We start from the raw sequence: 12,282 nt of genomic DNA, 5'->3' as shown, positions 1-12,282 counted from the left end.
AAAAAGTAACTAGTAATCTAACTTAGTTACTTTTTTAATTGAGTAATCAGTAAAGTAACTAAGTTACTTTTTCAAGGAGTAATCAGTAATTGGATTACTTTTTCAAAGTAACTGGCAACACTGTGTGTGTGTGTGTGTGTGTGTGTGTGTGTGTGTGTGTGTGTGTGTGTGTGTGTGTGTGTGTGTGTGTGTGTGTGTGTGTGTGTGTGTGTACATATATATATATATATATATATATATATATATATATATATGTGTGTGTGAGAGACTTGTACTCCAGTTCGACTTGTATGTCCCAAAGTACACAATTCCTTCACCTTTTCCTTGAAGTGGTTCTACACACCAGACCTTTGAGGTCCATTGGGCCGAGCATATCCTCCTCATCCCTCTGACCCTGTTGTCTTTTCAGATGGGCCCAACACCCTTCTAATCTGTTGTAAGATCCATGTCTGTTCGTCTGTCGTCATTACTCCATGACGAACCACAGTGTTTCTTGTAAAATTTGTTTCAAAAATGTGCCGGTATATGCAACTTTTACTCAAGTGTGACTTAAGGCCCCCTGACACTTGCACGACTTTGAGCCACGCACAAGTTTACTCCGTGCACGAGAGTAAACTTGTCTCAAACTCATTGTAAACCAGTGTAAATTGTGCAGCTTCATGCGCAAAGAAAATTTTGAAATATTCAAAATCTCCATCACACATTAATGACGTGAACTTCACGCAAACAATTCAGAAACACTGCGAGTGATTGCATCAGCGGACCGCATCACAGCGCAGCTTGTCTGAATGATTATAACGAGATGTTAAATCTGTCATAAGCGTACTTTTACAGATGTTCACAAGAAGGAAAGAACATGCAACTGTTTTTAAAAAGCCATTACAATATAAACATGACAAATAATTACCTTTTTAGACAGCTCCAAATACATTCTCCACCTCATTAAGCACACACGAGAAAAGCAGCAGCTGGAGTGCTCCTCTGTGATTCCGGAAGCGATTAGAGGCATTTTAAATAGGAAACTTACAGAGAAAATGTGTTACAAAATAATTATTTTATATACGCAACATCCAGCGCACAGCGTGTGGGAGCTAGTGGAACAAAGCACGGCGTACAGCTGGGAAACCAGCGGGTGGGATCATCAAAGTGCATGGATGAAAGTCGTGCAAGTGTCAGGGCACCTTTACTCCAGAAAATGGTATTAGTTTAAGTATCGTTAACGGCAAGTATGGTTGGTTCTTTACGGCACATGTTAATTTTAACACACTGATTCATTTGATTGGGCCGTTCTGTCTGACCACCTGAGAACTGTTGGGATTTTCCAGTAAGTTGCGGGGGAATCTCTTACTTCTTCCCAGTTAATTCTGGTCTTCATGTGTTTGGATTCAACACTGTTCATTTTTTTTGTTTGCGTCATGAAGTCCAGCTGTTTAGGCGTCTCTTATCTGTGATTGAGACGGTTTACTGACCTTGACTTTGAAGACAATGCTGTGAAGTTTATGGAATCAATCAACATTGTGATTGGAGCACTTGGGAAGACGACCGAGGAGTCACTGTCTCAGATTGTGAGTTTGCTGACTAAAGACTTAGATCCAGCTGTTCAATATTTTCCTGGATGTGATCATCAGAAATGTCTGTATGTGGTAAAACCACTTACACCACTAGACCATTCGTTAAGGTGTTGGGCTTGAGACCAGAAGATCCTTGGTTCAAATCCCAGCCTGACTGGAAAATCACTAAGGGCCCTTGGGCAAGGTCTTGAATCCCCTACTGCTCCCAGTGTGTAGTAGCACCCTGAGATTGGGGTGGAAAAACAAGAGGTGGAGGACTCTGCTTCTATATCAACAACGCCTGGTGCTCCGATGTGACTGTGATCTCCCAACACTGCTGTCCCTCTCTGGAATATCTCCTCATAAACTGCAGACCGTTCTACTCTGCACGTGAGTTTAACTCTTTCATACTTTGCTCTGTGTATATTCCACCGAGCGAGGACGTGCACTAGGCCGAGCGCGCGCTCGCGGATCAGATTATGAGCTTGGAGAGAGACTTTCCAGACTCTCTTGTTATAATTCTCGGTGATTTTAACAAAGGGAATCTCAGTCAGGAATTAACAAAATACAAACAGTTTGTTAAATGCCCAACCAGAGAAGGGAGCACGTTAGGTCATTGTTACACGACAGTGAGTGGTGCGTACCGAGCGGTGGCCCGTGCAGCTTTGGGACTCTCAGATCACGTGATGGTCCACTTTATCCCCGCATACAGACAGGGACTAAAACTCTCTAAACCTGTTGTGAGGACAGCTAAAGTGTGGAGCAATGAAGCTGTGGAGGAGCTACGCGTGTGCTTGGGCACTACAGATTGGGATATGTTTGAGGCTTCAACAGACAGTCTAGATGACTACACGGACACTGTGACGTCATATATTCATTTCTGTGAAGACAGCATCATCCCACAGCGCACCAGGGTGAGATATAACAATGAGAAGCCCTGGTTCACACCTAAACTCCGGCAGCTCCGTCAGCAGAAAGAGGTGGCTTTCAGAGAAGGAGACAGAGACAGCTATAGAGGTGAAAAGTACAGATTTAGCAAGGAGGTGGCAAAGGCTAAATCCATGTACAGTTCACGTCTGCAGCAAAGGTTCTCTGCCAACGACTCGGCCTCTGTGTGGAGGGGGTTGAAAGCACCTCGTTCTATTGATGACCTGAAGCTGGCCAACGACCTGAACGTCTTCTATTCACGCTTTGAAGACAAGGACTCACACCTCCCCCGTTGCCCTCTCCGTCCAAGAGGAGGACGTGAGAAGACATTTCAAAAGGCTGAATCCACGTAAGGCCCCGGGCCCAGACTGTGTCTCTCCTGCCACCCTGAGACACTGTGTTGATGAACTGGCCCCAGTCTTCACGGGGATCTTCAACACCTCCCTGGAGTCATGCCATGTTCCAGTTTGCTTCAAGTCCTCCATTATAGTTCCAGTCCCCAAGAAACCACGCATCACTGGACTTAATGAATACAGGCCTGTGGCTCTCACGTCTGTAGTCATGAAGACCTTCGAACGCCTTGTTTTATCCCACCTGAAGTCCATCACCAACCCCCTCCTGGACCCCCTGCAGTTTGTCTACAGAGCCAACAGGTCTGTAGACGACGCCATAAACCTGGCCCTGCACTCCATCCTGCAGCACCTGGACTCCCCAGGAACCTACGCTAGGATCCTGTTTGTGGACTTCAGCTCTGCATTCAACACCATCCTTCCGGCTTTGCTCCAGGACAAGCTTTCTCTGCTCCACGTGCCCGACTCCACCTGCAGGTGGATCACAGACTTCCTGACGGACCGGAGTCAGCATGTGAGGCTGGGAAAGAATGTCTCGAACACTCGGGCTCTCAGCACAGGATCTCCACAGGGCTGTGTCCTTTCCCCTCTGCTCTTCTCCCTGTACACTAACTGCTGCACCTCCAGCCACGACTCCATAAAGCTCATCAAGTTTGCCGACGACACCACCCTCATCGGACTCATTTCGGATGGGGATGAGTCTGCCTACAGGAGGGAGGTGGACCGGCTGGTGACCTGGTGTAGCAGCAACAACTTGGAGCTCAACGCCCAGAAAACAGTGGAGATGATCGTGGACTTCAGGAAAGCCACAGCCCCCCCCGCCCTCCCTCGCCCTCACCAACAGCCCCATCACCACTGTGGACTGTCACCGCTTCCTCGGCACTACCATCACCTAGGACCTCAAGTGGGAGTCAACCAATGACCAAAGACAACATCTTTGGTACTCTCTCTCTCTCTCTCTCTCTGTACTGTTGGATACCTTTGGAATCACTTCTGTCAAACAAATGGTTGCTTGTTTTAGAATTTATCATAGTACAGAAACAGCATTAGTGAAGGTTACAAATGATCTTCTTATGGCTTCGGACAGTGGACTTATCTCTGTGCTTGTTTTGTTGGACCTCAGTGCTGCTTTTGATACTGTTGACCATAAAATTTTATTACAGAGATTAGAGCATGTCATAGGTATTAAAGGCACTGCGCTGCGGTGGTTTGAATCATATTTGTCTAATAGATTACAGTTTGTTCATGTAAATGGGGAATCTTCTTCACAGACTAAAGTTAATTATGGAGTTCCACAAGGTTCTGTGCTAGGACCAATTTTATTCACTTTATACATGCTTCCCTTAGGCAGTATTATTAGACGGTATTGCTTAAATTTTCATTGTTACGCAGATGATACCCAGCTTTATCTATCCATGAAGCCAGAGGATACACACCAATTAGCTAAACTGCAGGATTGTCTTACAGACATAAAGACATGGATGACCTCTAATTTCCTGCTTTTAAACTCAGATAAAACTGAAGTTATTGTACTTGGCCCCACAAATCTTAGAAGCATGGTGTCTAACCAGATCGTTACTCTGGATGGCATTTCCCTGATCTCTAGTAATACTGAGAGAAATCTTGGAGTCATTTTTGATCAGGATATGTCATTCAAAGCGCATATTAAACAAATATGTAGGACTGCCTTTTTGCATTTACGCAATATCTCTAAAATCAGAAAGGTCTTGTCTCAGAGTGATGCTGAAAAATTAATTCATGCCTTTATTTCCTCTAGGCTGGACTATTGTAATTCATTATTATCAGGTTGTCCTAAAAGTTCCCTAAAAAGCCTTCAGTTGGTTCAGAATGCTGCAGCTAGAGTACTGACGGGGACTAGCAGGAGAGAGCATATCTCACCCGTGTTGGCCTCTCTTCATTGGCTTCCTGTTAATTCTAGAATAGAATTTAAAATTCTTCTTCTTACTTATAAGGTTTTGAATAATCAGGTCCCATCTTATCTTAGGGACCTCGTAGTACCATATTACCCCATTAGAGCGCTTCGCTCTCAGACTGCAGGCTTACTTGTAGTTCCTAGGGTTTGTAAGAGTAGAATGGGAGGCAGAGCCTTCAGCTTTCAGGCTCCTCTCCTGTGGAACCAGCTCCCAATTCAGATCAGGGAGACAGATACCCTCTCTACTTTTAAGATTAGGCTTAAAACTTTCCTTTTCGCTAAGGCTTATAGTTAGGGCTGGATCAGGTGACCCTGGACCATCCCTTGGTTATGCTGCTTTAGACGTAGACTGTGGGGGGGGTTCCCATGATGCACTGTTTCTTTCTCTTTTTGCTCCGTATGCATCACTCTGCATTTAATCATTAGTGATCGATCTCTGCCCCCCTTCACAGCATGTCTTTTTCCTGGTTCTTTCCCTCAGCCCCAACCAGTCTCAGCAGAAGACTGCCCCTCCCTGAGCCTGGTTCTGCTGGAGGTTTCTTCCTGTTAAAAGGGAGTTTTTCCTTCCCACTGTAGCCAAGTGCTTGCTCACAGGGGGTCGTTTTGACCGTTGGGGTTTTTCATAAGTATTGTATGGCCTTGCCTTACAATATAGAGCACCTTGGGGCAACTGTTTGTTGTGATTTGGCGCTATATAACAAAAAAGTTGATTGATTGATTGATTAGGCAGACTTGAAGCGTTCCAGTTATGTTTTGAGGGATCGCCAGCTGCAACATCTTGACTGTGTTGTCTGGTGCCTCAGAGTTCAGAACCCCAGCAACTGGAAGAGCCCAAAGGGACGCCAACGTGTCACTGGGCACGACTGATTAATGGGGTGTTTTTGGCCTTAGTGCTGTTTTTTTCTTGTCTTGATTCCAGAGTGTGTGATTTAATGTATTTTAACGTCATGTTAGGAAGTACTGCCATGTTGTGATTGGTTTGTGCCCGAGTGTGAACGTGACGTGAGCACGAGTCTTCTGTTGGCTGTGCAGTACTTCAGTAGGTCAGACGTGTCTGTGTTCTCCTGGACCATGATCAGTTCTCTGTTCTCCTGTAGGAAGTTACATCACCACCATTGGCGTCGACTTCAAGATCCGGACTGTGGATCTGGATGGGGAACGTGTCAAACTGCAGATTTGGGACACAGCGGGCCAAGAGAGGTTCCGAACCATCACCTCAACGTAACTAATCCACAGAACACAGCTGGGTTCATGTTCAGTGTTAGGAATGGGTACCGTCAAGATCTTAACAGAACTACTGCCCTGGGCTGTACTGCTTATGAGGCCGGATTAAAAATACTTATCAAAAACTTTTTAACAAGTGCAGCCACACCTTTCAGCATTTATAATTCTCTCTGCCATCGTCAGTTCTGTGTGTGTGTCTGTCTGTGAGAGAGAGACTACTTGTCTTGTTTCGGTAACCATCCCTTTTCAGGACTATTTCTGACTTTGTCTCATGGTCTTTCTAGTTTATTTAATTAGGATCTCAGTGGTCCTTCACTGTGTTTGTTTATGTCTCCAGGTATTACAGAAACACCCACGGCGTCATTATTGTTTATGATGTCACCAATCCAGAGTCCTTTGTAAATGTTAAGAGGTGGTTAAATGAAATATCCCAGAACTGTGACAGCGTCTGCAAAATCCTGGGTGAGTCACCGAGATTCTAGAAAAGATAAGAAGCAAGTGTGAACAAAACCTAGTAAAAGTTAAGACTGGCTGAGGATGTGTGTGTGTGTGTGTGTGTGTGTGTGTTAGGGGGTTCATCATGACAAAGATCGACACTGATGAAGGAAAAACAAAGTGCAGTTGACAGGAAGAAACCTTCAGCAGACCAAACTCAGACCTTGTAACGAGACATGAAACATGCACCAAACTTCTGATCGCATCTTTGGGATTATAATTCTTTAGAGTGACAGCGTCTGTGCTGTGACTGCTCAGCTTCAGTTTCTATATCTGTAAATTAATGGACACTTTGGGAGTTACTGTTGATGGAAACCACAGATGTCAGCAGATGCTGCTGGATTTCTTTGCTGGCGATCCTCCTGTAGCCATCATCGCTTCACATGTGCCGTCGGCTCGTTTTGCTTTCACGGGAAGTTCTGCCTGTTTGGTTTCAGCTTAGACTTTGTCATCAGTCTTCTTGTCCTTTGCTGTACTTCCTGGGACAAACCAGGTCTCTGCCTAAGCAGTGGAAGTGTGGCACAGTGCCAAACAGTAAAACTCACCTAAACCGTCATCGTATAAACTGGATACTCACACTCAACGGACAAAAGCAAAGTCCCAATGCTTTTGTATTGTTTTCCATGTAATAAACACAGGAATATAACAGATTTTGTATAACGGATTTTTGCTCACATCGGAAAACGTCCCGTCCCATTGTAATGTATTTCCATTAAAAACCCCTCATGTACCGGACAGTGTCTGGACGTGCCCAGTGACAGAGGTACGAAATGAAGTTCAGCACTGACACTCGCAGTTTCAAGGAAAGTGGGTACCGTATTTCCTTGATTAAAAGCGTTAATTTTAAGCATTAATTTTTTTTCAAATTGTGCTCACACCCGGTGCCTAACGTAATTCAAGGCCGCTGATTATTAACAAAATGCTGCTTGCTATCTACACTGTAATATGGTGTTAAGTTTCACACACATCCCTGGGTGTGACAAACCAAAGACAACCGCTTTAGATCAGAGCCCTCTGCGGGGCTGTGATCCCTCTCTGGAGCCTGACGCACGACGGCGACCGCAAATGCTGTGATTGGACACTTTTCTGCTTTCACTCTTTCCTCTCCCGTCATATTTTTAAAGTTTTTACAGTACGCCCACGATTACATTTCGATCATGGATCAAATACATTTGGCAGAAAAGTCCGCAAATATGATCAACTTCACTTCAGATAAAAATGCTCAAATAACCTCCAATTCCTGGAGGGAAATTGTACATACCGTACCTTTTGGTTTGTACGATTGATGATTATATAAAGTGGACCTCGTTTGGGGGACAAATTAATCCCGAAAAAGCCACTGTTATTTCATAACGGATTTTGTGTGTTTTATACATAGGGTAAATTTCAGTTATAAACAGATAAAATTCACTGGTTCAACTGAATCCATTATATGTGAGTTTTACTGTATTCTCAGTGCCATCATGCTGATTTTCATGTTTAGGGTGTTCAGTCTTTGTTTTCTCTGATAATTTTGCTTATTGAAATTCGGCGGTTGTAGCCACGCGGACTGATTTCTCCTCGTCTCCACTGATTTCCTGTGTAAAACTCAGCAGGAATCTCCTAATGATTCAACGTGCAAGACTCTCGACGTCATTGGTCTGGTTAACCATCACAAAAAAGGTGCTCCTATTGGTGGAATATCTGGCATCACACAAAGGTTTTTAAAGCACTATTTCTGCAGGAAAACTTCACAAACACCTTCAGCTGACCATGTGTGTTTGTGAATGTTGAGGAAGCACAAGCGGGAAACAAGCCAGCGAATCAGAGGACTGATTGGTTTTGTTTTGTGCCATCTCTGTTGGTACCCACCGTCCGTGAAACGGAGATCGGAAGATCCAGGTTGCTGCACTCAGTGACCGCAGTGGGGAGGGGAGAAGAAAACTCACTATGAATAGCTCAGAATTACTTTATTAGTGTGCAAAAAATAAAAGTAAAAATAAAAAAAGCACTCATGATACAAATACAACAATAAAAAATAAGCAAGATTGATACTTGCATGGAAGTTTATTTTATTTATTTTCAATTTGTGGACAACCAAGCAGAATTATTATTTCATCAGTTGGGCTGTAGATCTTTAAGGGCGTCACTGCACTGTCCAGTCTTTGTTAGCTGTCACTGTTCAGTCTTGCAGTGCACAAGTAAAAATACTTATATAATTCTATTTATTTCATTCAGTGGGAAACAAGAACGACGACCCTTCCAGGAAGCAGGTGGATACCCAGGATGCTCTGCGTTTTGGAGAGTCTGTTGGGGTTCGGGTGTTTGAAACCAGCGCTAAAGAGAACATCAATGTAGAAGAGGTAACATCAGAGCAGTAGCTGTGTGGAGACATTAAAATCAGCTTTTTGCCTTCTGTTGACACACCTGTGCAGCATCACTTGCCTGTTCATGCTCCTCCGTGACCTCTGATGATCGTAACTATCAGAGAATTCTGTTTATTTTTGTTTTAGATGTTCATGGCCTTCACTCGCATGGTGCTGCGGGCCAAGAAGCAGAGTCAGAACCGAGCTGAGAGGGAACGAGAGAAAGACACAGTCAATATCAACGTTCAGAGAGATCGAGGGCGCCGCAAGAAAGCAAAGAAATGCTGCTGAGACGCCGCAGTGCCACCTCCGCCTCTTTAACAAAAGAGTCCATATGTGTGTGTGCATGTCAGAAAATATGCGCTTCACTGATCCCAACACAGTGACTGCAGGTTTAAGTGTAAATGTGCCTGAAGTTGCCTTGCTCAATGAACTAAAGGACCATTCTGATTTTTTTATTTATTTTTTTGCCCATTTGGTGTGATGCTTATTTTACGTCTGACTAAATAAGCCTGTTCTAGTCATGGACATTTTGGCCTGAGGGTGGCGCTCTTGTTTATTTTGTACAGCTTGAATGAGCTACTGTGGTTTCTGTGACCTCTGACCTTTTGTGTGACGCACTCCCACTGTGACGCAGTCGTAGAAGGTGCGCTCATTCACGCGTGCGTCCCTTTGAAGTTACTTCAGTGATTCACACTGTCACAGCTGACAATCTTTAGTGTTTTCTTACTCCAGCGTGAAACCTGTGGAAGGGAACTCGTACTAAACCGTAACCACTAAACCATGTGATGACTGCAGTCATTAGAATGAGTCGGTGGAACTTTATCACAATCTGATCAAAATGTTTGTTCTGAGTGCTTTTATCTTTTTTTGTAATGAAACTGATGTAACAAATAAATTGCAATAAATCCTGATTGTACTGAAGTGTTTTCTCATTGACGAGCTGTGATCACTGCAAATTAAACCAGTTACCACCTCGAGTCGTCTCCCTGTTGCGGGAACAAACTATTATTGTGCGTGTTTGTTTTTATTTTGAAAGTCAATGGTGGAGTTAAAGCAGGTGAAATAATCCAATATATATATATATCAATCAATTTCTTTATATAGCGCCAAATCACAACAAACAGTTGCCCCACGGCGCTTTATATTGTAAGGCAAGGCCATACAATAATTATGTAAAACCCCAACGGTCAAAACAACCCCCTGTGAGCAAGCACTTGGCTACAGTGGGAAGGAAAAACTCCCTTTTAACAGGAAGAAACCTCCAGCAGAACCAGGCTCAGGGAGGGGCAGTCTTCTGCTGGGACTGGTTGGGGCTGAGGGAGAGAACCAGGAAAAAGACATGCTGTGGAGGGGAGCAGAGATCGATCACTAATGATTAAATGCAGAGTGGTGCATACAGAGCAAAAAGAAAGAAACAGTGCATCATGGGAACCCCCCAGCAGTCTACGTCTATAGCAGCATAACTAAGGGATGGTTCAGGGTCACCTGATCCAGCCCTAACTATAAGCTTTAGCAAAAAGGAAAGTTTTAAGCCTAATCTTAAAAGTAGAGAGGGTGTCTGTCTCCCTGATCTGAATTGGGAGCTGGTTCCACAGGAGAGGAGCCTGAAAGCTGAAGGCTCTGCCTCCCATTCTACTCTTACAAACCCTAGGAACTACAAGTAAGCCTGCAGTCTAAGCTGAAGGCTCTGCCTCCCATTCTACTCTTACAAACCCTAGGAACTACAAGTAAGCCTGCAGTCTGAGAGCGAAGCGCTCTATTGGGACCTGATTATTCAAAACCTTGTAAGTAAGAAGAAGAATTTTAAATTCTAGAATTAACAGGAAGCCAATGAAGAGAGGCCAATATGGGTGAGATATGCTCTCTCCTTCTAGTCCCTGTCAGTACTCTAGCTGCAGCATTTTGAATTAACTGAAGGCTTTTTAGGGAACTTTTAGGACAACCTGATAATAATGAATTACAATAGTCCAGCCTAGAGGAAATAAATGCATGAATTAGTTTTTCAGCATCACTCTGAGACAAGACCTTTCTGATTTTAGAGATATTGCGTAAATGCAAAAAAGCAGTCCTACATATTTAATATGCGCTTTGAATGACATATCCTGATCAAAAATGACTCCAAGATTTCTCACAGTATTACTAGAGGTCAGGGTAATGCCATCCAGAGTAAGGATCTGGTTAGACACCATGTTTCTAAGATTTGTGGGGCCAAGTACAATAACTTCAGTTTTATCTGAGTTTAAAAGCAGGAAATTAGAGGTCATCCATGTCTTTATGTCTGTAAGACAATCCTGCAGTTTAGCTAATTGGTGTGTGTCCTCTGGCTTCATGGATAGATAAAGCTGGGTATCATCTACGTAACAATGAAAATTTAAGCAATACCGTCTAATAATACTGCCTAAGGGAAGCATGTATAAAGTGAATAAAATTGGTCCTAGCACAGAACCTTGTGGAACTCCATAATTAACTTTAGTCTGTGAAGAAGATTCCCCATTTACATGAACAAATTGTAATCTATTAGACAAATATGATTCAAACCACCGCAGTGCAGTGCCTTTAATACCTATGGCATGCTCTAATCTCTGTAATAAAATTTTATGGTCAACAGTATCAAAAGCAGCACTGAGGTCTAACAGAACAAGCACAGAGATGAGTCCACTGTCCGAGGCCATAAGAAGATCATTTGTAACCTTCACTAATGCCGTTTCTGTACTATGATGAATTCTAAAACCTGACTGAAACTCTTCAAATAGACCATTTCTCTGCAGATGATCAGTTAGCTGTTTTACAACTACCCTTTCAAGAATTTTTGAGAGAAAAGGAAGGTTGGAGATTGGCCTATAATTAGCTAAGATAGCTGGGTCAAGTGATGGCTTTTTAAGTAATGGTTTAATTACTGCCACCTTAAAAGCCTGTGGTACATAGCCAACTAACAAAGATAGATTGATCATATTTAAGATCAAAGCATTAAATAATGGTAGGGCTTCCTTGAGCAGCCTTGTAGGAATGGGGTCTAATAAACATGTTGATGGTTTGGATGAAGTAACTAATGAAAATAACTCAGAACAATCGGAGAGAAAGAGTCTAACCAAATACCGGCATCACTGAAAGCAGCCAAAGATAACGATACGTCTTTGGGATGGTTATGAGTAATTTTTTCTCTAATAGTTAAAATTTTGTTAGCAAAGAAAGTCATGAAGTCATTACTAGTTAAAGTTAATGGAATACTCAGCTCAATAGAGCTCTGACTCTTTGTCAGCCTGGCTACAGTGCTGAAAAGAAACCTGGGGTTGTTCTTATTTTCTTCAATTAGTGATGAGTAGAAAGATGTCCTAGCTTTACGAAGGGCTTTTTTTATAGAGCAACAGACTCTTTTTCCAGGCTAAGTGAAGATCTTCTAAATTAGTGAGACGCCATTTCCTCTCCAACGTACGGGTTATCTGCTTTAAGCTACG

The 12,282-nt window shown here is 43.2% G+C and overlaps 1 protein-coding gene across 1 annotated transcript in view; it reads left to right on the top strand.

Moving 5' to 3' along the window:
• LOC117528045 (ras-related protein Rab-35-like) overlaps positions 1-9,748 on the top strand; it is a 33,312-nt gene extending 23,564 nt beyond the window's left edge. The window contains exons 4-7 of the mRNA XM_034190564.1: positions 5,858-5,981; positions 6,322-6,446; positions 8,697-8,821; positions 8,972-9,748. Coding sequence (XP_034046455.1) covers positions 5,858-5,981; positions 6,322-6,446; positions 8,697-8,821; positions 8,972-9,115 — 518 coding nt within the window. The 3' untranslated portion in view covers positions 9,116-9,748. The remainder of the gene's footprint in view (positions 1-5,857; positions 5,982-6,321; positions 6,447-8,696; positions 8,822-8,971) is intronic.
• Positions 9,749-12,282: the final 2,534 nt, after the last annotated feature.

Source organism: Thalassophryne amazonica, chromosome 16 (genome assembly GCF_902500255.1).
Source record: "Thalassophryne amazonica chromosome 16, fThaAma1.1, whole genome shotgun sequence".
Lineage (NCBI taxonomy): Eukaryota > Metazoa > Chordata > Actinopteri > Batrachoidiformes > Batrachoididae > Thalassophryne > Thalassophryne amazonica.
This window is presented reverse-complemented; position numbering and strand designations above follow the sequence as displayed.